This window comes from Nerophis lumbriciformis, linkage group LG11 (assembly GCF_033978685.3).
Source record: "Nerophis lumbriciformis linkage group LG11, RoL_Nlum_v2.1, whole genome shotgun sequence".
Taxonomy (NCBI): domain Eukaryota; kingdom Metazoa; phylum Chordata; class Actinopteri; order Syngnathiformes; family Syngnathidae; genus Nerophis; species Nerophis lumbriciformis.
Window position 1 is genome coordinate 49275828 of NC_084558.2, and position 22500 is coordinate 49298327.

Genomic DNA, 22500 nt, shown 5'->3' on the forward strand with positions numbered 1-22500 from the left:
AATAAAAACTTCTAATCAACGTTGGTCTCGAAATTTAAAAAAGTGTTAAAAGTAAAATAAAAAATAATGTATGAATTATTTTTAACAATTTTATGAGTGGGGCCCTTTTGGGTCCCTGAGAACTTAAGAGGGATTTTTTAAATTTTTTTTTATTTAATTTTTTTAAACTTTCATCGCTCACAAAATAATAATGAATCAAAATCAATGTTATGAATTATTGACATATTTAAGGCTCCAATTACTTCGCATTAAATATTACATTTTGAAATATTTTTTGGGGAAAATATTGCATATTTTGTGTGTTAACTACATTTTTATGACACAAAGAGAATAAAACAAACTAACAAAAAATAAACAAATAATACAAACTTATAATCAACGTTGGTCTCGAAATTTAAGTGTTAAAAGTAAAATGAAAAATAATGTATGAATTATTTTTAACAATTTTATGAGTGGGGCCCTTTTGGGTCCCTGAGAACTTAAGGGGGATTTATTTTTTTATTTTTTTTTAAACTTTCATCACTCACAAAATAATAATGAATCAAAATCAATGTTGTTATGAATTATTGACATATTTAAGGCTCCAATTACTTTGCATTAAATATTACATTTTGAAATATTTTTTGGGGAAAATATTGCATATTTTGTGTGTTAATAACAACGACTTTATGACACAAAGAGAATAAAACAAACTAACAAACAATAAACAAATAATACAAACTTATAATCAACGTTGGTCTCGAAATTTAAGTGTTAAAAGTAAAATAAAAAATAATGTATGAATTGTTTTTAAACAATTTTATGAGTGGGGTCCTTTTGGGTCCCTGAGAACTTAAGGGGATTTATTTTTATTTATTTTTTTAACTTTCATCGCTCACAAAATAATAATGAATCAAAATCAATGTTGTTATGAATTATTGACATATTTAAGGCTCCAATTACTTTGCATTAAATATTACATTTTGAAATATTTTTGGGGGAAAATATTGCATATTTTGTGTGTTAATAACAACGTTTTAAGGACACAAAGAGAATAAAACAAACTAAGTGTTTTGGTCCTAAATGATCTCAGTTAGATATTACAGCTTGTTGCTGAGATTTGATGAAAAAAAAAATCATGACTTTGACACAACTGTGAAGTGAAGTGAATTATATTTATATAGCGCTTTTCTCTAGTGACTCAAAGCGCTTTACATAGTGAAACCCAATATCTAAGTTACATTTGGAAATGCCCCCCTCTACCTCAAATAACTACTCACACCCAAATCCTCCACACGACACCTCCGCTTCAGACAAGCTAACCTCCTCCAACCTCCGAGGACAAAGCTACGAACAATAGGAAACCGGGCTTTCTGCTCCGCCGTTCCCAGTCTGTGGAACACTCTCCCTGACCACCTGAGGGCACCACAGACTGTGGATGCCTTTAAAAAAGGCTTAAAAACAGTTCTTTTTAAAAAAAACTTTTTTTTTTTTTTAGATATATGCATACTACTTCTGGCTATTTGGCTGTTCTAGTTTTTATTAGGGACCGAGTCCCCTTGGGACAGAGGACCCTATTGTATTTCTAGCGTTTTATTATTATACCGCCGCCTCTTTGAGCTGTAATTTGACCCCCTTAACATGCTTCAAAACTCACCAAATTGGACACACACATCAGGACTGGCGAAAATTGCGATCTAATCAAAAAACCAAACCCCAGAACTCAAAATTGCGCTATAGCGCCCCCTAGGAAGAAAACACAGACAAAACTGCCTGTAACTCCCAGTAGGAATGTCGTAGAGACATGAAACAAAAACCTCTATGTAGGTCTCACTTAGACCTATATTTCATACACTGACAACCCCCAGTAAAATTCAACAGGAAGTTTGCAATTCCCCCTTCAAAACAAAAGTTGTGTAAAAACAGTCACCTTTTTTCAAACATTATCTCCTCTGAGCGCGTTTGTCGTGTCGGCTTCAACTTAGCACAGGAGAGAGATTGAACCCTTCTGATTAAAAGTTGATGAGTTTTAATTACTGCTCCGGTTTGGATTTTATGAGCCCTCAAAGTTGGTCCCGTCCATCGCTGCTTGCAGCTTTAATTTTATTAATTTTTTAAATCTTTTTATTTATTTTTTTATTTTTATTTTTACTTTTTAATACACTGTAGTACTTTGAGGTTGATTACTCAATGTAAAGTGCTTTTTACAAATAAAATATATTATTATTATTATATAGTAGTACACTTGTTATTAGTGAGAATATACTTATTTTAAGGTATTTTTGGGTTCATTGAGGTTAGCTAATTTTATTTGTTTTGGAAAGTCTTGACAAGCCAAATTTTCTTGTTCTATTGGCAGATAATTTTGCTTAGTTCAAATAAAATACCCCTAATTTTTGTATATATTTTTTCTTGTTTTTGAACACTGACTTTTTGCAGTGTAGTTTCCACCAAATTCAGCGTAATAGCAAACAAAAAGGAAGGTGTTGCTTTGTGGCTAAATTGTGGTGGTGTTGTTGTGGGTGCGGACTCACTCTGCTCCCTGCAGAAGTCCTCTTCTGTCAGGCTGCAGGACATCAGCAGCTCCCCGACTGCAGGCTGGATGGAAACACTGAAGCGGTCCTCTTTGGTGCTGGGGGACAAAAAAGTGTTGAAAGTACGCACGTCTTCCCACACATTTTCTTTTCTCTTCTGGCAGGATTGATTCCTGCGTCCCGGGCAGATTTTCTGATAAGTTTATTGATCGGCGTTTAGCGGGTAGATTCTGGCCGGGCTCGATTATCGGAGGGAATAATTGTTATCTCGGGGAAGCGGGGATCAATCGTTGCTGATGTCTCAAGTGGGAACGCCGGCACGGAGCGGCCAGCGAGGGGGGAGGCAATGAAAGTGTGGGCGAGGGTAAACTAGATTATCACTCCTGAACCTGAACATGTCCGTCTTAAGCTGCTTGATTGAAAAAGCACTCAGAAGTTGGTCTGGAAAAATAAGTGTTAAGGTAAAAAATATATATATATTCTTTTTTAACAATTTTATGAGTGGGGCGCTTTAGTGGGATTTTTTTTTTTTCATCACTCAAGAAATAATATAGAAACTAAAATCAATGTTGTTATGAATTATTTACATATTTAAGGGTCCAATTACTTCACATTAAATATTACATTTTGAAATTTTTTTGGGGAAAAATATTGCAAAGTTTGTGTTTTTATGACACAAAGGGAATAAAACAAACTAACAAAAAATAAACAAATAATAAAAACTTATAATCAACGTTGGTCTCGAAATTTAAGTGTTAAAAGTAAAATAAAAAATATTGTATGAATTATTTTTAACAATTTTATGAATGGGGCCCTTTTGGGTACCTGAAAACTTAAGAGGGATTTTTAAATTTTTATTTTTTTAAACTTTCATCGCTCAAAAAATAATGAATCAAAATCAATGTTGTTATGAATTATTGATGTATTTAAGGCTCCAATTACTTTGCATTAAATATTACATTTTGAAATATTTTTGGGGAAAATATTGCATATTTTGTGTGTTAATAACAACGTCTTTATGACACAAAAGGGAATAAAACAAAAAAACAAAAAATAATAAAAAATAATAAAAACGTATAATCTACGTTGGTCTTGAAATTGAAGTGTTAATAGTAAAATAAAAAATAATGTCTGAATTATTTTTAACAATTTTATGAATTTTTTTTAATCCCTGAGAACTTTAGTGGGATTTTTTTTTAACCTTTCATCGCTCACAAAATAATAATGAACTAAAAACAAATGTCATGAATTATTGACATATTTAAGGCTCCAATTATTTCACATCAAATATTACATTTTTTAATATTTTGGGGGGAAATTTTGCATATTTTGTGTGTTAATAACAATGTTTTTATGACACAAAGGGAATCAAATAAACAAAAAATAAACAAATAATAAAAACTTATAAACAACATTGATCTCGAAATTTAAGTGTTAAAAGTAAAATAAAAAATAATATGAATTATTTTTAACAACGATGACTCTTGCTGACCTACTGCCTTCGGTAATGGCACCATTCCCAAATTATGTCGGCTCTATTGATAACCTCACTAACAACTTTGACAATGCCCTGCGCAAAACCATTGATAGTATAGCACCGCTAAAACAAAAAAGGGCCCCTAAAAGGCGCACCCCATGGTTTACAGAGGAAACCAGAGCTCATAAATTATCATGTAGAAAGTTGGAACGCAAATGGCGCGCGACCAAGCTTGAGGTTTTCCATCAAGCATGGAGTGATAGTTTAATATCGTATAAACGCATGCTTACCTTAGCTAAAGCTAAATATTACTCAAATCTCATCCGCCTCAACAAAAACGACCCTAAATTTTTGTTTAGTACAGTAGCATCGCTAACCCAACAAGGGACTCCTCCCAATAGCTCCACCCACTCGGCAGATGACTTTATGAATTTCTTTAATAAGAAAATTGAACTCATTAGAAAGGAGATTAAAAACAACGCATCCCAGCTACAACTGGGTTCTATGAACACAGATACAACTGTATCTACGACGGATACTGCAATACAAAATAGTCTCTCTCTTTTTGATGAAATAACATTAGAGGAACTATTACAGCGTGTAAGTGGGATAAAACAAACAACATGTTTACTTGACCCACTTCCTGGGAAACTTATCAAGGAGCTTTTTGTATTATTAGGTCCATCAGTGCTAAATATTATAAACTTATCACTTTCCTCTGGCATTGTTCCCCTAGCATTCAAGAAAGCGGTTATTCATCCTCTGCTCAAAAGACCTAACCTTGATCCTGACCTCATGGTAAACTACCGACCGGTGTCCCACCTTCCCTTTATTTCGAAAATCCTCGAAAAAATTGTCGCACAGCAGCTAAATGAACACTTAGTGTCTAACAATCTCTGTGAACCTTTTCAATCCGGTTTCAGGGCAAATCACTCTACGGAGACAGCCCTCGCAAAAATGACTAATGATTTACTGCTAACGATGGATTCTGATGCGTCATCTATGTTGCTGCTTCTTGATCTTAGCGCTGCTTTCGATACCGTCGATCATAATATTTTATTAGAGCGTATCAAAACACGTATTGGTATGTCAGACTTAGCTTTGTCGTGGTTTAACTCTTATCTTACTGACAGGATGCAATGCGTCTCCCATAATAATGTGACCTCGGACTATGTTAAGGTAACGTGCGGAGTTCCTCAGGGTTCGGTTCTTGGCCCTGCACTCTTTAGTATTTACATGCTGCCGCTAGGCGACATCATACGCAAATACGGTGTTAGCTTTCATTGTTATGCTGATGACACCCAACTCTACATGCCCCTAAAGCTGACCAACACGCCGGATTGTAGTCAGCTGGAGGCGTGTCTTAATGAAATTAAACAATGGATGTCCGCTAACTTCTTGCAACTCAACGCCAAGAAAACGGAAATGCTGATTATCGGTCCTGCTAAACACCGACATTTATTTAATAATACCACCTTAACATTTGACAACCAAACAATTACACAAGGCGAATCAGTAAAGAATCTGGGTATTATCTTCGACCCAACTCTCTCGTTTGAATCACACATTAAGAGTGTTACTAAAACGGCCTTCTTTCATCTCCGTAATATCGCTAAAATTCGTTCTATTTTATCCACTAGCGACGCTGAGATCATTATTCATGCGTTCGTTACGTCTCGTCTCGACTACTGTAACGTATTATTTTCGGGTCTCCCTATGTCTAGCATTAAAAAATTACAGTTGGTACAAAATGCGGCTGCTAGACTTTTGACAAGAACAAGAAAGTTTGATCATATTACGCCTATACTGGCTCACCTGCACTGGCTTCCTGTGCACTTAAGAAGTGACTTTAAGGTTTTACTACTTACGTATAAAATACTACACGGTCTAGCTCCGTCCTATCTTGTCGATTGCATTGTACCATATGTCCCGGCAAGAAATCTGCGTTCAAAGAACTCCGGCTTATTAGTGATTCCCAGAGCCCAAAAAAAGTCTGCGGGCTATAGAGCGTTTTCTATTCGGGCTCCAGTACTATGGAATGCCCTCCCGGTAACAATTAGAGATGCTACCTCAGTAGAAGCATTTAAGTCCCATCTTAAAACTCATTTGTATACTCTAGCCTTTAAATAGCCCCCCTGTTAGACCAGTTGATCTGCCGTTTCTTTTCTTTTCTCCTCTGCTCCCCTTTTCCTTGAGGGAGGGGGGCACAGGTCCGGTGGCCATGGATGAAGTGCTGGCTGTCCAGAGTCGGGACCCGGGGTGGACCGCTCGCCTGTGCATCGGCTGGGAACATCTCTGCGCTGCTGACCCGTCTCCGCTCGGGATGGTGTCCTGCTGGCCCCACTATGGACTGGACTCTTACTACTATTATGTTGGATCCACTATGGACTGGACTCTCACAATATTATGTCAGACCCACTCGACATCCATTGCTTTCGGTCTCCCCTAGAGGGGGGGGGTTACCCACATATGCGGTCCTCTCCAAGGTTTCTCATAGTCATTCACATCGACGTCCCACTGGGGTGAGTTTTTCCTTGCCCGTATGTGGGCTTTGTACCGAGGATGTCGTTGTGGCTTGTGCAGCCCTTTGAGACACTTGTGATTTAGGGCTATATAAATAAAGATTGATTGATTGATTGATTAACAATTTTATGAGTGGGGCCCTTTTGGGTCCCTGACAACTTCAGAGGGATATTTTTCATATAAAATATTACATTTTGAAATATTTTTGGGGGAAAATATTGCATGTTTCGTGTGTTAATAACAATGTTTTTATGACACAAAGGGAATAAAACAAACAAAAAATAAACAAATAATAAAAATTTCTAATCAACGTTGGTCTTTAAAAGTCAAATTTAAAAAAATGTTAATTATTTAAAAAAAATGTTTGAGTGGGGCACTTTTGGATCCCTAAGAACTTTACTGGGGTTTATTTTTTTAACTTTCATCACTCAAAAAATAATAATGAATCAAAATAAATGTTATGAATTATTGACATATTTAAGGCTGCAATTACTTCACATCAAATATTACATTTGGAAATATTTTTGGGGGAAAATATTGCATAATTTGTGTGTTAATAACAACGTCTTTAGGACACAAAAGGGAATAAAACAAACAAACAAACAAAAAATAAAAACTTATAATCAATGTTGGTCTCGAAATGTAAGTCTTAAAAATAAAATAAAAAATAATGTATGAATTATTTTTCAACAATTTTATGAGCGTGGCCCTTTTGGATCCCTGAGAACTTAAGTGGGATTTTTTTCACATCAAATATTACATTTTGAAATATTTTTTGGGGAAAATATTGCATATTTTGTGTGTTAACGTTTTTATGACACAAAGGGAATAAAACAAACAAAAAAATAAAAAAATAATAAAAACATATAATAAACGGTCTCGAAATCTAAGAGTTAAAAGTAAAATAAAAAATAATGTATTAATTATTTTTAACAATTTTATGAGTGGAGCCCTTTTGGATCCCTGAGAAAATAATAATGAATCAAAATCACAGTTGTTATGAATTATTGAACATATACTTCACATCAAATATTACACTTGGGAAAATATTGCATATTTTGTGTTTGCCATAAAAAACAGGGTTTTCTTTAATAAAAAGGGCATAAAAACATAAAAACATTTTTTTATATATCGAAAGATAGATGGGAAGTTGATCTAGACTAGAGATCTTAACATTTTTTTGACTGAGACCCTTCTGGGTTCCTTGGACAAGACTTGACAGGAGCCCTAAAAGTAAAAAAAATTGATATATGTTGTATTGGTTTTGAAAATGAAAAACATCAAAATGGCCCCCGCATGTTTTCATTTCTCAGCTTGTGGCCCCTCAGGTTAAAACGTTTGTTTCATATCCCGTCCTTCTTTTAGATTTTAGTGCGTAATGATGTCAAGTAAGTGTAGGTGCTTCACAAAGTCAGGGCCTACAAATTAGGGCTGTGAATCTTTGGGCACCCAAGAATTGGATCCGATTCCAATTCCTGGGGTCACAATTTGATTCAGAAACAACTCTCGATTCAACAGGATTCTTGAATCAAACGGATTCTCGCAATGTTATTTGTTATAATAGTTAGAATGGAACTTTTTCAAAACAGGTTACAGGTTCGAAAAGCTCCTTTTAGTTGATGGAGATGGGCTAAATATCTATTTTTAAAAACGGATTCTTAAAAATCATATATATATATATATATATATATATATATATATACATATATATATATACATATATATATATACATACATATATATATATATACATACATATATATATATATACATACATATATATATATACATATATATATACATATATATATATATATATATATATATATACATATATATATACATATATATATATATATATATATATATATATATATATATATATATATATATATATATATATATATATATATATTTATTTATTTTTTTCTTTTTAATTCTAATTTACAAATTTTTTTTTCTTCAATGTGTTATTTGTTATAATAGTTAGAATGGAACTTTTTCAAAACAGTTTACAGGTTGGAAAAGCTCCTTCTGGTTGCAAGGTGATAGACAAAATATTTATTTTTAAAAATGGATTCTTAAAATTTTTTTTTTTTTTTTTAAATTCTGATTTTGATTTTTTTTTATGTGTTATTTGTTATAATAATTAGAATTAAACTTTTTCAAAACAAGTTCGAAAAGCTCCTTCAGGTTGCATGGTGATGGACAAAAAATGTGTTTTTAAAAACGGATTTTTAAAAATAATTAAAAAAAAAAAAAAATTATTTTTGAAATTCTAATTTTGAATTTAAGTTTTTTAAATGTATTATTTGTTATAATAATAATTATGGCAGGTTTTTTTTCAAAACAGGTTACAGGTTAAAAAAGCTATTTCGGTTGCATGGAGATGGGCTAAAATATATTTTTAAAAACAGATTCTTAAAAATAATTAAAAAACATTTTTTTTTTTTTTATTCTAATTCTAATTTTGATTTTTTTTAATTTTTTTTATGTGTTATTTGTTATAATAATTACAATGAAAATTTTTCGAAACAGGTTACAGGTTCGAAAAGTTCCTTTTGGTTGCATGAAAATGGTCTAAAAACATTTTTTTAAATGAACTCTTATAGAAAAAAAACATATATATGTATATTATTATTAATGAATTCTTATTAAAAAATATAAATTATTAAAATGTTTTTAAATCGATTTTTTTGGTAATATTTGATAAAATAATTTTGATAAAACTTTTTCGTAAGAGGTTAGAAAATGTTAAAAATGAATTCTTAAAGAAAAAAAAGAAGGAAAAAAAATTATTATTAATAATGAATACTTATAAAAAAATATATATAATTAAAATGTTTTGAAATCGATGTTTTTTTTGTAATATTTGGTAAAATAATTTAAATGAAACTTTTTCATTAGAGGTTACAGGTTAGAGAAGCCCCTCTTGGTTGCATGAAGATGGTCTAAAAACATATTTTTACAAATTAATTCCTTTAGAAAAAAAAATATAATTATTATTAATGAATTCCTATAAAAAATATATATTAAAATGTTTTTAAATCGATTTTTTCTATTTATATTTGTTAAAATAATTGAAAATAAACTTTTTTGTAAAAGGTTAGAGAAGCCCCTTTTGGTTGCATAGAAATAGTCTAAAAACATTTTTTTAAATGAATTCTTATAGGTGGTGCCCCGTGGTTCGGGCATCTGGTCAGGATGCCACCTGAACGCCTCCCTAGGGAGGTGTTTCAGGCATGTCCGGCATGTAGGAGGCCACGGGGAAGACTATCTCTCCCGGCTGGCCTGGGAACGCCTCGGGATTCCCCGGGAGGAGCTGGACAAAGTGGCTGGGGAGAGGGAAGTCTGGGCTTCCCTGCTTAGGCTGCTGCCCCCGCGACCCGACCTCGGATAAGCGGAAGAAGATGGATGGATGGATGGGATGGAATTCATATAGGAAAAAAATATATGTATATATATTATTACTAATGAATTCTTATTAAAAAATATATATTATTAAAATGTTATTAAATCGATTTTTTAGGTAATATTTGGTAAAACAAATTAAACTTTTTCGTAACAGGTTAGAGAAACCCCTCTTGGTTGCATGGAAATGGTCTAAAAACTTTTTTTTTTATTTATTAATTTCTCAAGAAAAAAAATAAGTAAATTATTATTATTGATGAATTCTTATAAAAAAAGATATATCATTAAAATGTTTTTCAATAGTTTTTTTCAAAATGAGGAATACATTTAGAATTCGGATGTCAATCGATTTTTCCCTTGGCACATGCCCCACCCCTCTGCTAAGTCCATTGTTTTGCGAGGCCTCACTAACGAACACGCAAACCGCATAACAAACTAAAAGGTGACGAAAATCTGATCTGATGCCGGCGCGTTTTACCACAGCTGGAAGTTTGCCGCTTGCGTGGAGTCGCAGAAGTCCACGCCCATGGAAACTGTCGCGGAGGCCCCTGGCTCCAAACGCTCTGTAGGGAAGGAGAGACGGAGTGGGGGGGTTACGAGTGCGGCGTGGCAAGGGGCGGAGCAGGAGAATGAGAGTGGACGAGACGGGCGTTGTTGTTGTTTTCAGGCTGGAAAGGCAATCTCCCGACACATGCGGGTGCCGTTTCCAGGACAACCGGCGAGGAGATGAAGTGCGACAGGACCCATGGACGAAAGAAGCCTAAAAAGCTGAGGGGAGTGTCAAAGTTGTTTTGTGTGCAATCCTGCAAACATCTAACAATTCAAAACTGTGGCTTCTCCCATAAAGATCTGTCAGCTCCAACCTCGTCTTGGCTCGATCGATTCCAAATCACCCGCCGTTTGCCTGCGCCGCTTCCTTCGATGCACGATCAATGCGCCGCAATCGGCCGCTCGGCACGGCGTGTGCGCGTGCGTGACGGATTTGGCGGCAGAATGTGTGTGCGTGTGTGTGTGTCCTGATCGATGCTAACCAACAGCTGAGGTAATACTGATGGACTTGAAAACGTGGCCGCCGTATGCAGAGAAAGTCCACAATAGGCCTTTCGTCGCAATGGAAGGTTCAATCACAGATTGGGGCAATTTCTGAACTGAATCGCAAGATGGATCACATCATGTAAAAGCTGGTAAGGGAGAAATTGGATATGAGGGCCAGCATGGACGAATAGAACAGACAAGCCATTGTAATGTCTGCTCGCGGAAAAACTAAAATCCTAATCTACGTTTTGACTCCCTCGAATGGCCTTGACGCTCCAACAACAGGAGCAGGCTGTTCTGAAAATATCCCCCGAGGACACCTCAATGATAGACGCTTTTGACCTCCCTCCCTCCCTCCTCAACGACACCTGGAGTCAAACTTTTGCTAGCATGCAGAACGGCCCCAGGCCTATGAACATGAACACTACATCAACACACCCAAGACAATGGGCATATAAACACCCCCCCAAACCCCCTCCCCCACCCCACACATTCACCACCGCTTGATGGGGTGATGGATGGCTGGCAGCGCTTCATAGCAGCAGTTGACCTCCAGGGCCCCAACACCCCCTGTCTGTATTTAACTCATCTTCTTCCCCAGCGTTTTACCTTTTTCCCCACCTTTTACGGGGCGCCTCGTGGCGACCCATCAGCTATAAAGACCTATCCTAATAGAGTCATTGCAAAAAAGTAAATGAGGAGGATGTTTCCCACTCACCGATGGGGTTGAAACAGTGGATCTTGAGGCTGGCCGGGCTCCGCTCCCCGATGTGGATCTCCTCCAAGGTGCGGTCGGAGCAGTTGGTGAGCGTGAGCTGCACGGCCACCATGCTGGACTGGTAGAGGCAGGGCTGCCTGGGGAAGTGGTACTTGGCCGACAGGCCTTTCCCCGTCATGTGGTGAAGCAGCTCGTGGGTCTCCACCGGCCCGAACGTCGGCGTTGTGACCTGGGCCTGGGCGGACGGCACAGAACTCGGATTCAGACATAAGGATAGCGCGTTGATATCGTAGCTCACTTTCTGGAAGTCTGGCTTCTTTTTCATTACGACTCAAGACAGAAGTGAAAAGAAAATGTCACATCGAAAAAAAGAAAAACATGCTATGTATTTTGTCTTGTTCACAAAAAATTGTATTGAAATTTTTCCCAGAAGAAATTGAAATATTTTATTATGTTCACTAACAAATAACATTACTTAGAATTGAAGGAAAATGTCTAAAATGGGCCAGTCCTCATAATGTATACATATACACTAGCAGTGTTTCCCCCAGAAAATGTGTTAGTTAAGGTGGTGACTCTCCAGGGGGAGGGGACCGGGGAAGGGGGTGGGTGGGTGTAAGGATCGGTGTAACTCGGCCTGTCGCCATCACGTCTCCACCTCGTCGCTGCCACCACAGCCTGGGGGGGGCAATAGACTACAGACTGCGGTGAAGTAGGCCGGCTTCGTCGCATGAAGAAGCCTACAACCTTTGCTTGTTTTCCGCTCCATTTGCTGACTGGCGATATACGATATATATCTCAACATTTTTTCCGTAAAGTAAAAACAAAACAGTCCTAGTTACCTGAGATACTAAGTACGTCATTATTATGATTTAGTAATTTACTAAGTGAAAATAATGACAAAATAATGACTTACTAAGTCAAAATAATGACTTACTGTAAGTAAGCGTTTGCAATAAGCATTTGAAAAAAAGAGTTAAAAGTGGGGCCACATGCTGACATATGCTCAACTCATCATGCTTAATTTATTACAGCATTTGGGAAGCCTGTAGTTTATATTTTATTATGTAAATGTTATATTTTTATCAACATGTGATAGCAGGGACCCTGCCATTCAAAACTAGGCTGCTGCATTACTAATGATTAATGTAACTATAGCTGAAAGAAATAGTACAATAGCAATAGGAGAGACTATTCATCCCTGAACACCATGGAGTTCATGTAGGCTTTATGAGGCAGTTACATTATTATATAAATTATCAGAGACAGCTTCAGGAAACTCTTCATTTAACATAATGTTTTTTGCTGCTTCAACACAGCTCAATCAACACAGAAAAAGGTCAAGTGAAATAACTTAGTTGTTAACTGTAGGTCAATAATGCTTGTCTTTCTCTCTGACAGACAGGGCTTTGCTGTCCGTAACACACACACACACACCTTAACAACATACCGCTGCGGGAAACCCTGCACTCGGGTTGTACGGTATACCGAAACTGGTATAGCATCGCCGTATTAATGAATCAAAAACAGTACTAAAGTCTGTTTGAAAAGTACCGGTTGCCGGGCTTGATGGTGCTGGTTTTACAAGCAGACAAGGTGTGTGGACAGAAAAGGGAGAACGGACGCATTTACACATGAAGGAAAATGTCTAAAAAGAAATTTACTATACAAAATTGAAAAATAATCCCAGGACGTTATTCTGTTAATACTTGTATTATTATATAAAAACTGAAGAAAAATTTCTAAAAAGCAACTTCCCATTAAACAAAGAAATATAATCTCTAGATGTTATACTGTTAACGACAGTTTATTACGACATGAGAAATGAAGGAAAATGGCTAAAAAGCAACTTCCCATCACAAATTTAAAAAATGATCCCTGAAAGTTATCCTGTTAACTAATTTATTTATTACTACATGAAAAATGAAGAAAAATGTCTAAAAAGCAACTTCCAATCAAAAAATTTTCATAAATAGTCCCTGGATGTTATCCTGTTAACCAATATGTTTATTATTACATGAGAAATTAAGGAAAAAGTGTAAAAAGCAACTTCCCATTAAAAGTTTAAAAATAATCCCTGTATGTTATTCTGTTAACTAATATATGTATTTCTATATAAAAAATGAAGGAAAATGTCTAAAAAGCATTAAAAAAAATAATCCCTAGATGTTATCTTGTTAACTACAGTAATATGTTTATTATTACATGAGAAATATAGGAAAATGTCTAAAAAAAAATAAAAAAAGGCAATTTTTCATCAAAAGTTGAAAAAAAATCCCAAAATGTTATTTTGTTAATACGTTTATTACTACATGAGGAATGGAGAAAATGTCTAAAAAGCAACTTCCAATCAAAAAATGTTCATAAATAGTCCCTGGATCTTATCCTGTTAACCAATATGTTTATTACATGAGAAATTAAGGAAAAAGTGTAAAAAGCAACTTCCCATCAAAAGTTTAAAAATATTCCCTGTATGTTATTCTGTTAACTAATATATGTATTTCTATATAAAAAATGAAGGAAAATGTCTAAAAAGCAACTTCCCATTCAAAACATAAAAAAATTATCCCTAGATGTTATCTTGTTAACTACAGTAATACGTTTATTATTACATGAGAAATGAAGGGATAAGTTGATTGGCAACATTAAATTGGCCCTAGTGTGTGAATGTTGTCTGTCTATCTGTGTTGGCCCTGCGATGAGGTGGCGACTTGTCCAGGGTGTACACCGCCTTCCGCCCGATTGTAGCTGAGATAGGCTCCAGCGCCCCCCGCGACCCCAAAAGGAATGAGCGGTAGAAAATGGATGGATGGATGAAGGAAAATGTCTAAAAAAATAAAAGGCAATTTTTCATTAAAAGTTGAAAAAAAATCCCAAAATGTTATCCTGTTATCTAATACGTTTATTACTACACGAGAAATTGAAAAAAATGTCTAAAAAGCAACTTCCCATCAAATTTTGAAAAATAATCCCTAGATGTTATCTTGTTGACTAATATGTTTATTATTTTGTAAGAAATGTCTAATAAGCAAATACCCATTAAAATTCCAAAAACAATTCTTGTATGTTATTCGGTTAACTAATACATGTACTACTACATGAAACATTTTGAAAAAATGTCTAAAAAGCAACTTCCTATTAAAAATAATCCCTGGATGTTAATATGTTTATTACTACATGAGAAATTAAGGAAAATGCGTTAAAAAAAAGAAGAGGCAAATTCCCATCAAAAGTTGAAAAATAATTCTTGGATGTTATCCTGTTAACGACAGTAATATGTTTATTACTACATGAGAAACTAAGGAAAATGTCTAAAACGCAACTTCCCATTCAACATTGAAAAATAATCACTGGATGTTATTGTGTTGACAGTAATACGTTTATTATTACATGAGAAATGAAGGAAAAAGTCTAAAATTTCCCACCAAAAATTGAAAAATAATCCCTGTATGTTATTCTGTTAACTAATACGTGTATTACTATATGAAAAGGAAAAGGAAAAAGGAAAAGTAAAATGTCTAAACAGCAACTTCCGATTCAAAACATTAAAAAATAATTTCTAGATGTTATCCTGTTAACGACAGTAATACGCTTATTATTACATGAGAAATGAAGGAAAATGTCTAAAAAAAAATTTTTTAAAGGGCAACTTTTCATCAAAACTTGAAAACAAATCCCGAAATGTTATCCTGTTAACTAATACGTTTAGTACTACATGAGAAATGGAGGATATGTCTAAAAAGCAACTTCCCATCAAGTTTGAAAAATAATCCCTAGATGTTATACTGTTGACTAATATGTTTATTATTTTTGTAAGAAATGTCTAATAAGCAAATTCCCATTAAAATGTAAAAAATAATTCCTGTATGTTATTCGGTTAACTAATACATGTAATACTACATGAAAAATTTGGGAAAAATGTCTAAAAAGCAAATTTCTATTAAAAATGTATTTATTATTATTTATTTATTTATTAAAAATAATCCCTGGATGTTAATATGTTTATTACTACATGAGAAATTAAGGAAAATGTGTAAAAAAGGCAAATTCCCATCAAAAATTGAAAAAGAACACCTTGTTGTTATCCTGTTAACGACAGTAATATGTTTATTACTACATGAGAAACGAAGGAAAATGTCTAAAAAAGCAACTTCCCATTCAACATTGAAAATTAATCCATTGATGTTATCCTGTTAACGACAGTAATATGTTTATTATTACATGAGAAATGAAGGAAAATGTCTAAAAAAAATTTTTTTTAAAGGCAACTTTTCATCAAAACTTGAAAACAAATCCCAAAATGTTATCCTGTTAACTAATACGTTTAATACTACATGAGAAATGGAGAAAATGTCTAAAAAGCAACTTCCCATCAAAATTTGAAAAATAATCCCTAGATGTTATCCTGTTGACTAATATGTTTATTATTTTGTAAGAAATGTCTAATAAGCAAATTCCCATTAAAATTTAAAAAACAATTCCTGTATGTTATTCGGTTAACTAATACATGTAATACTACATGAAAAATTTGGAAAAAATGTCTAAAAAGCAACTTTCTATTAAAAATGAATTTATTATTATTTATTAAAAATAATCCCTGGATGTTAGTATGTTTATTACTACATGAGAAATTAAAGAAAATGTGTAAAAAAGGCAAATTCCCATCAAAAATTAAAAAAGAACACCTGGTTGTTAGCCTGTTAACGACAGTAATATGTTTATTACTAAATGATAAATGAAGGAAAATGTCTAAAAAAGCAACTTCCCATTCAACATTGAAAATTAATCCTTTGATGTTATCCTGTTAAAGACAGTAATATGTTTATTACATGAGAAATGAAAGAAAATGTCTAAAAATGTATTTTTTTTTTAAAAGGCAACTTTTCATCAAAACTTGAAAAAAAATCCCCAAATGTTATCCTGTTAACAAATATGTTTATTATTTTGTAAGAAATGTCTAATAAGCAAATTCCCATTAAAATTAAAAAAACAATTCCTGTATGTTATTCGGTTAACTAATACATGTAATACTACATAAAAAAATTGGAAAAAATGTCTAACAAGCAACTTTCTATTAAAAATTAATTTATTATTATTTATTTATTTATTAAAAATAATCCCTGGATGTTAGTATGTTTATTACTACATGAGAAATTAAAGAAAATGTATAAAAAAGGCAAATTCCCATCAAAAATTAAAGAAGAACACCTGGTTGTTATCCTGTTAACGACAGAAATATGTTTATTAATACTTGATAAATGAAGGAAAATGTCTAAAAACGCAACTTCCCATTCAACATTGAAAATGAATCCCTTGATGTTATCCTGTTAACGACAGTAGTATGTTTATTATTACATGAGAAATGAAAGAAAATGTCTAAAAAAAATTTTTTTAAAAGGCAACTTTTCATCAAAACTTGAAAACAAATCCCGAAATGTTATCCTGTTAACTAATACTTTTAATACTACATGAGAAATGGAGAAAATGTCTAAAAAGCAACTTCCCATCAAAATTTGAAAAATAATCCCTAGATGTTATCCTGTTGACTAATATGTTTATTATTTTTGTAAGAAATGTCTAATAAGGAAATTCCCATTAAAATTAAAAAAAAACAATTCCTGTATGTTATTCGGTTAACTAATACATGTAATATGTGTGTTAGCGGGCCTTGCTCGCAGGGTGTAGTGATGCGTCTAGTGCAGCATGCTAGAGAGACGTTGCATGTAGGGATGCATGTGACGCATAGCTTCTGCCGCTGACCGACCCAGCTGGGTAAAGGAAGCCGAGTGCGTAAGCCTTCCGAGGTCAGTACATAGCCTCTCCTTCACCAAGACCCCTCACCTTGCCTCCACGTGGCAGCACACGGTAACTGGAGTCTCGCGACTTCAGGCTAAAAGGTAGGGGATCGACCCGCTGCCTTGCGGGTAAGTCCAGGAAGACAAAGGCTAGGGGAGCACACCCTGAGAGAAAAGCACCGTGATGGAGGCACACGTAGGCGGGCCACGACAGACTGAGGGTTCCGGAGGCCTCCTGCAGCTATGAAGAGGTGCTGGTTGTCCTGGGTTTCCCCCTTGCCACTAGGCTCCATCTCTTTGTGGCGAAGATAGTGCGGCTGGGAACTGTGCACCCCCAGAGGCACTTAAAACGTATCATCGCACAGGTCTCTGCTTCTGACCTTGGTGGATCCAGAACAGCAATTGGATTCTGAAGCACAAAGTCTGACGGCGTCAGGATGTCTGATAACGGGGGCAGGTTAGAATGAACTGGGAGCTTCTAGTTAGATCCCTGCACGTCAGCGATACAGGGCTATAATGGTCGCTATCAGCTGGGAATTGAGTGGCAGCTGATTTCGGCAGACCCCTGTATGACTGAGCAGCCCTATTTAGGAGCCACACTGCTCACCCCAAAGATGGGGGAAGGCCTAGAAAAGGTGGCCTAAACATTGCCCACTCTTCACACCCCGGGTAGGATACCGCACCTACCGGGACATTCCACTACCGCGGTCGAAAAACAAAAAATAAACAAGTTCCCCTGAAATTGGCTACATGGAATATTAGAACCCTCTTGGACAACAACCCTGACAGGCCGCAAAGAAGAACTGCGCTTGTTGCTGCTGAGCTCAGACGTTATGGAATTGACATCGCCGCCTTGAGTGAGACCAGACTTCTGGATGAGGGATCCCTAAAGGAAGAAGGCCAGGGTTATACCTTTTTCTGGAAGGGTTACCCTACAGAAGGTCCGCATCACCATGGTGTTGGTTTGGCAATAAAAAACAGCCTGCTACCCAGTTTCACTGAAACACCTACCGGCATAAGTGAAAGACTCATGTCTGTCCGTATTCCCCTTGCAAAACACAGCTACGCAACTCTTCTCAGTGCCTATGCGCCAACTTTACCATCCGAGAATGAGGCAAAGGACCGTTTCTACCAGGAACTAGATGAGGCCCTACAGCGCATCCCCAGCAGTGACAAAATCTTCCTGCTTGGTGATTTTAATGCCAGGGTGGGAAAAAACCACCTCATATGGAAAGGAGTGATTGGGAAGCATGGTATCGGGAAGGTCAACAGCAATGGCATGAGGCTACTCAGTCTCTGTGCTGAGCATGACCTGACAATCACCAACACAATCTTCCAACAGAAAAATAAACACAAGGCTTCCTGGATGCACCCACGATCCAAGCAATGGCATCTGCTGGATTACGTCATCGTGAGACGCAAGGACACCAAGGACGTGCACATCACCCGTGCAATGAGAGGTGCTGACTGCTGGACTGACCACCGCATGATTATCTCCAAGTTGCGAGCGTCAGTACGTCCCCCTGTTCGTCTCCGAAAAACTGGAAAGAAGCGGTTGGACTCTGCCCGGCTTGAAGCAGACGAGGCCCGGAACAGCCTTCGATCCTCCATTGCAGGGAAGCTGCAGGAAATCGACCCCTTCCTGAGCCCTGAAGGCAGTGTTGATGACTACTGGACCTGCCTTAGCTCAAAGCTCTATGAGGCTGCAGCCGAGTCTATTGGCTACCGCCGTAGGAAGCATCAGGACTGGTTCGACGAAAACTCAGAATCCATCAGAACCATACTGGACACCATGCACAAGGCCCGTAACGCATCCCTGAACAACCCTACATCTGTCAGGCTAAAGCAGCACTGGAGAACATCAAGGAAGGAGGTACAGTCTGTCCTACGAAAACTGAAAAATGACTGGTGGACTGACAAGGCTCAAGAAATCGAACATTTTGCAGTGAAGAACGACATGCACAACTTCTATAATGCTGTGAAAACCATCCATGGCCCCAGAAACTCCTCTCTTTCACCTGTGAAGTCGGCTGATGGCTCAACCCTCATAAAGGACCAGAAACAAGTTGTGGATAGATGGGCGGAACACTTCCAGACACTTTTAAACCAACCTGCCACCCCTGATCTGGCAGTGCTGGATGAGCTGCCCAGCTACCCAACTATTGAAGAACTGGATCTTCCACCAACCTTCTCTGAAGTCCTGGCTGCAATTAGGTCACTTAAGAACAACAAGACACCTGGCCCGGATGGCATCCCTGCAGAGATCCTTAAACAGGGAGGCTATCTCTGTACCAGAGCAATTTTCCACTATATTGCTGATATATGGAAACGCGGAGCAGTCCCCCAACAATGGCGGGATGCAAATGTTGTAACCATATATAAAGGGAAGGGTGAGAAGTCTGTCTGTGGCAATAGTAGAGGAATATCCCTCCTGTCTGCTGCTGGCAAGGTTCTTGCCAAAGTGATGCTGTCAAGACTCGTACAGAGCATAACAGAACACCTGTTGCCTGAGTCTCAATGTGGCTTCAGGAAAAATCGCAGCACTGTGGACATGATTTTCACAACACGCCAGCTACAAGAGAAGTGTCGGGAGCAACATCAAGATCTATACATGGCGTTTGTGGACCTATCAAAGGCCTTTGATACGGTCAACAGAGACTTGCTCTGGACGGTCCTTCTCAGGGTTGGTTGCCCGCGGAAGTTTGTAAACATCTTGCAAAGTTTCCACGAGGGGATGATGGCTCAGGTGACAACAGGAGGACATGAGTCTAGGCCTTTCAAGGTATCCACAGGTGTCAGACAGGGTTGTGTACTTGCACCTGTACTATTCAACATCTTCCTCATGAGTGTCACCTGGCTACTGCACAAAGAAGTTGAGGGAAGCAGTGGTGTGCTGGTGGATTACAGGTTGGATGGAAGCTTATTTAACATCAGAAGGCTGCAGGCGGCTACCAAGGTCAAAACTGTGAACATTGTGGAATTACAGTATGCTGATGATTGTGCCTTTGTGGCACATACATCAGAGGCTCTGCAGGCGACGCTAACAGCTGCTGTGAAGGCCTATAGCAGACTGGGTCTCACTGTGAACACTGTAAAGACGGAGGTACTGTGCCAGTGGAACTCCCCTCCGCCAACTCGACCACCATCACCTGTCTTTAACATCGATGACAAGACCCTAGCAATAGTCCCAGACTTCAAATATCTTGGGAGCATCCTCTCCGAAAACTGCAGCATGGACAATGATGTTCAAAATCGAATAAGATCTGCCTCAGCCTCCTTTGGTAGACTGCGTAAGAGGGTGTATGTGAACAAAGACCTCAGCATACGTACTAAGGTGGCAGTCTACCAAGCCATCTGTGTCTGCACACTATTATATGGCTGTGAAGCTTGGACCCTGTATCGCCGCCACATCCAACAGCTGGAGAACTTTCACATCAAGTGTCTCCAGCGGATCCTTGGGCTGACATGGCGTGATCGTGTGCCACACACGGAAGTCCTGAGTAAAACTGGTACTAAGAGCATGGAGGCCACTTTTCTCCAGTACCAACTGCGATGGGCCGGCCACACCATCAGAATGCCAGTTGATAGACTTCCCCGACAACTGCTATATGGTCAACTTCATCATGGCCAGAGATCTGCAGGAGGCCAAAAGCGGAGGTATAAGGACCAACTGAAAAGAACTCTCAAGAGGTGTGGAATACAGCACACACAGCTGGAAAGCTCTGCCTCAGATCGCCCTCTCTGGAGGCAACTCTGCCATGCAGGCCTTCAACATTTTGAAGAGGAGAGAAGCGCAGCGAGGGAAGGGAAACGCCAGAGGAGGAAGATGGGCCCTGCAGCCAACACCACAACAAACACTAACTTCATATGCCCCCATTGCAATAGACCATGTGGCTCTCGTATTGGACTTTTTAGTCACCTCAAAACTCACCAATAGAAGAAGTGGAAGTCATCATCGGATACGATGGACTACCATAAGCAAGCAAACATGTAATACTACATGAAAAATTTGGAAAAAATGTCTAAAAAGCAACTTTCTATTAAAAATTAATTTATTATTATTTATTAAAAATAATCCCTGGATGTTAGTATGTTTATTACAGTACTACATGAGAAATTAAAGAAAATGTGTAAAAAAAGGCAAATTCCAATCAAAAATTAAAAAAGAACACCTGGTTGTTATCCTGTTAACGACAGTAATATGTTTATTACTAAATGATAAATGAAGGAAAATGTCTAAAAAAGCAACTTCCCATTCAACATTGAAAATTAATCCCTTGATGTTATCCTGTTAACGACAGTAATACGCTTATTATTACATGAGAAATTAAGGAAAATGTCTAAAAAATTTTTTTTTTAAAGGCAACTTTTCATCAAAACTTGAAAAAAAATCCCAAAATGTTATCCTGTTAACTAATATGTTTATTATTTTGTAAGAAATGTCTAATAAGCAAATTCCCATTAAAATTTAAAAAAACAATTCCTGTATGTTATTCGGTTAACTAATACATGTAATACTACATGAAAAATTTGGAAAAAATGTCTAAAAAGCAACTTTCTATTAAAAATGAATTTATTATTATTTATTTATTAAAAATAATCCCTGGATGTTAGTATGTTTATTACTACATGAGAAATTAAAGAAAATGTGTAAAAAAGGCAAATTCCCATCAAAAATTAAAAAAGAACACCTGGTTGTTATCCTGTTAACGACAGTAATATGTTTATTACTAAATGATAAATGAAGGAAAATGTCTAAAAAAGCAACTTCCCATTCAACATTGAAAATGAATCCCTTGATGTTATCCTGTTAACGACAGTAATATGTTTATTATTACATGAGAAATGAAGGAAAATGTCTAAAAAAATTTTTTTTAAAAGGCAACTTTTCATCAAAACTTGAAAAAAAATCCCAAAATGTTATCCTGTTAACTAATATGTTTATTATTTTGTAAGAAATGTCTAATAAGCAAATTCCCATTAAAATTTAAAAAAAACAATTCCTGTATGTTATTCGGTTAACTAATA

At 36.4% G+C, this 22500-nt stretch overlaps 1 protein-coding gene across 1 annotated transcript in view; it reads right to left on the bottom strand.

The window, feature by feature from the left end:
* Nucleotides 1–22500, bottom strand: part of ap3b1a (adaptor related protein complex 3 subunit beta 1a) — a 174933-nt gene that overhangs the window by 38940 nt on the left and 113493 nt on the right. Inside the window, exons 23-25 of the mRNA XM_061966284.2 lie at nt 11678–11912; nt 10403–10487; nt 2514–2611 (exon numbers count right to left, since the gene is read on the bottom strand). Coding sequence (XP_061822268.1) covers nt 2514–2611; nt 10403–10487; nt 11678–11912 — 418 coding nt within the window. The remainder of the gene's footprint in view (nt 1–2513; nt 2612–10402; nt 10488–11677; nt 11913–22500) is intronic.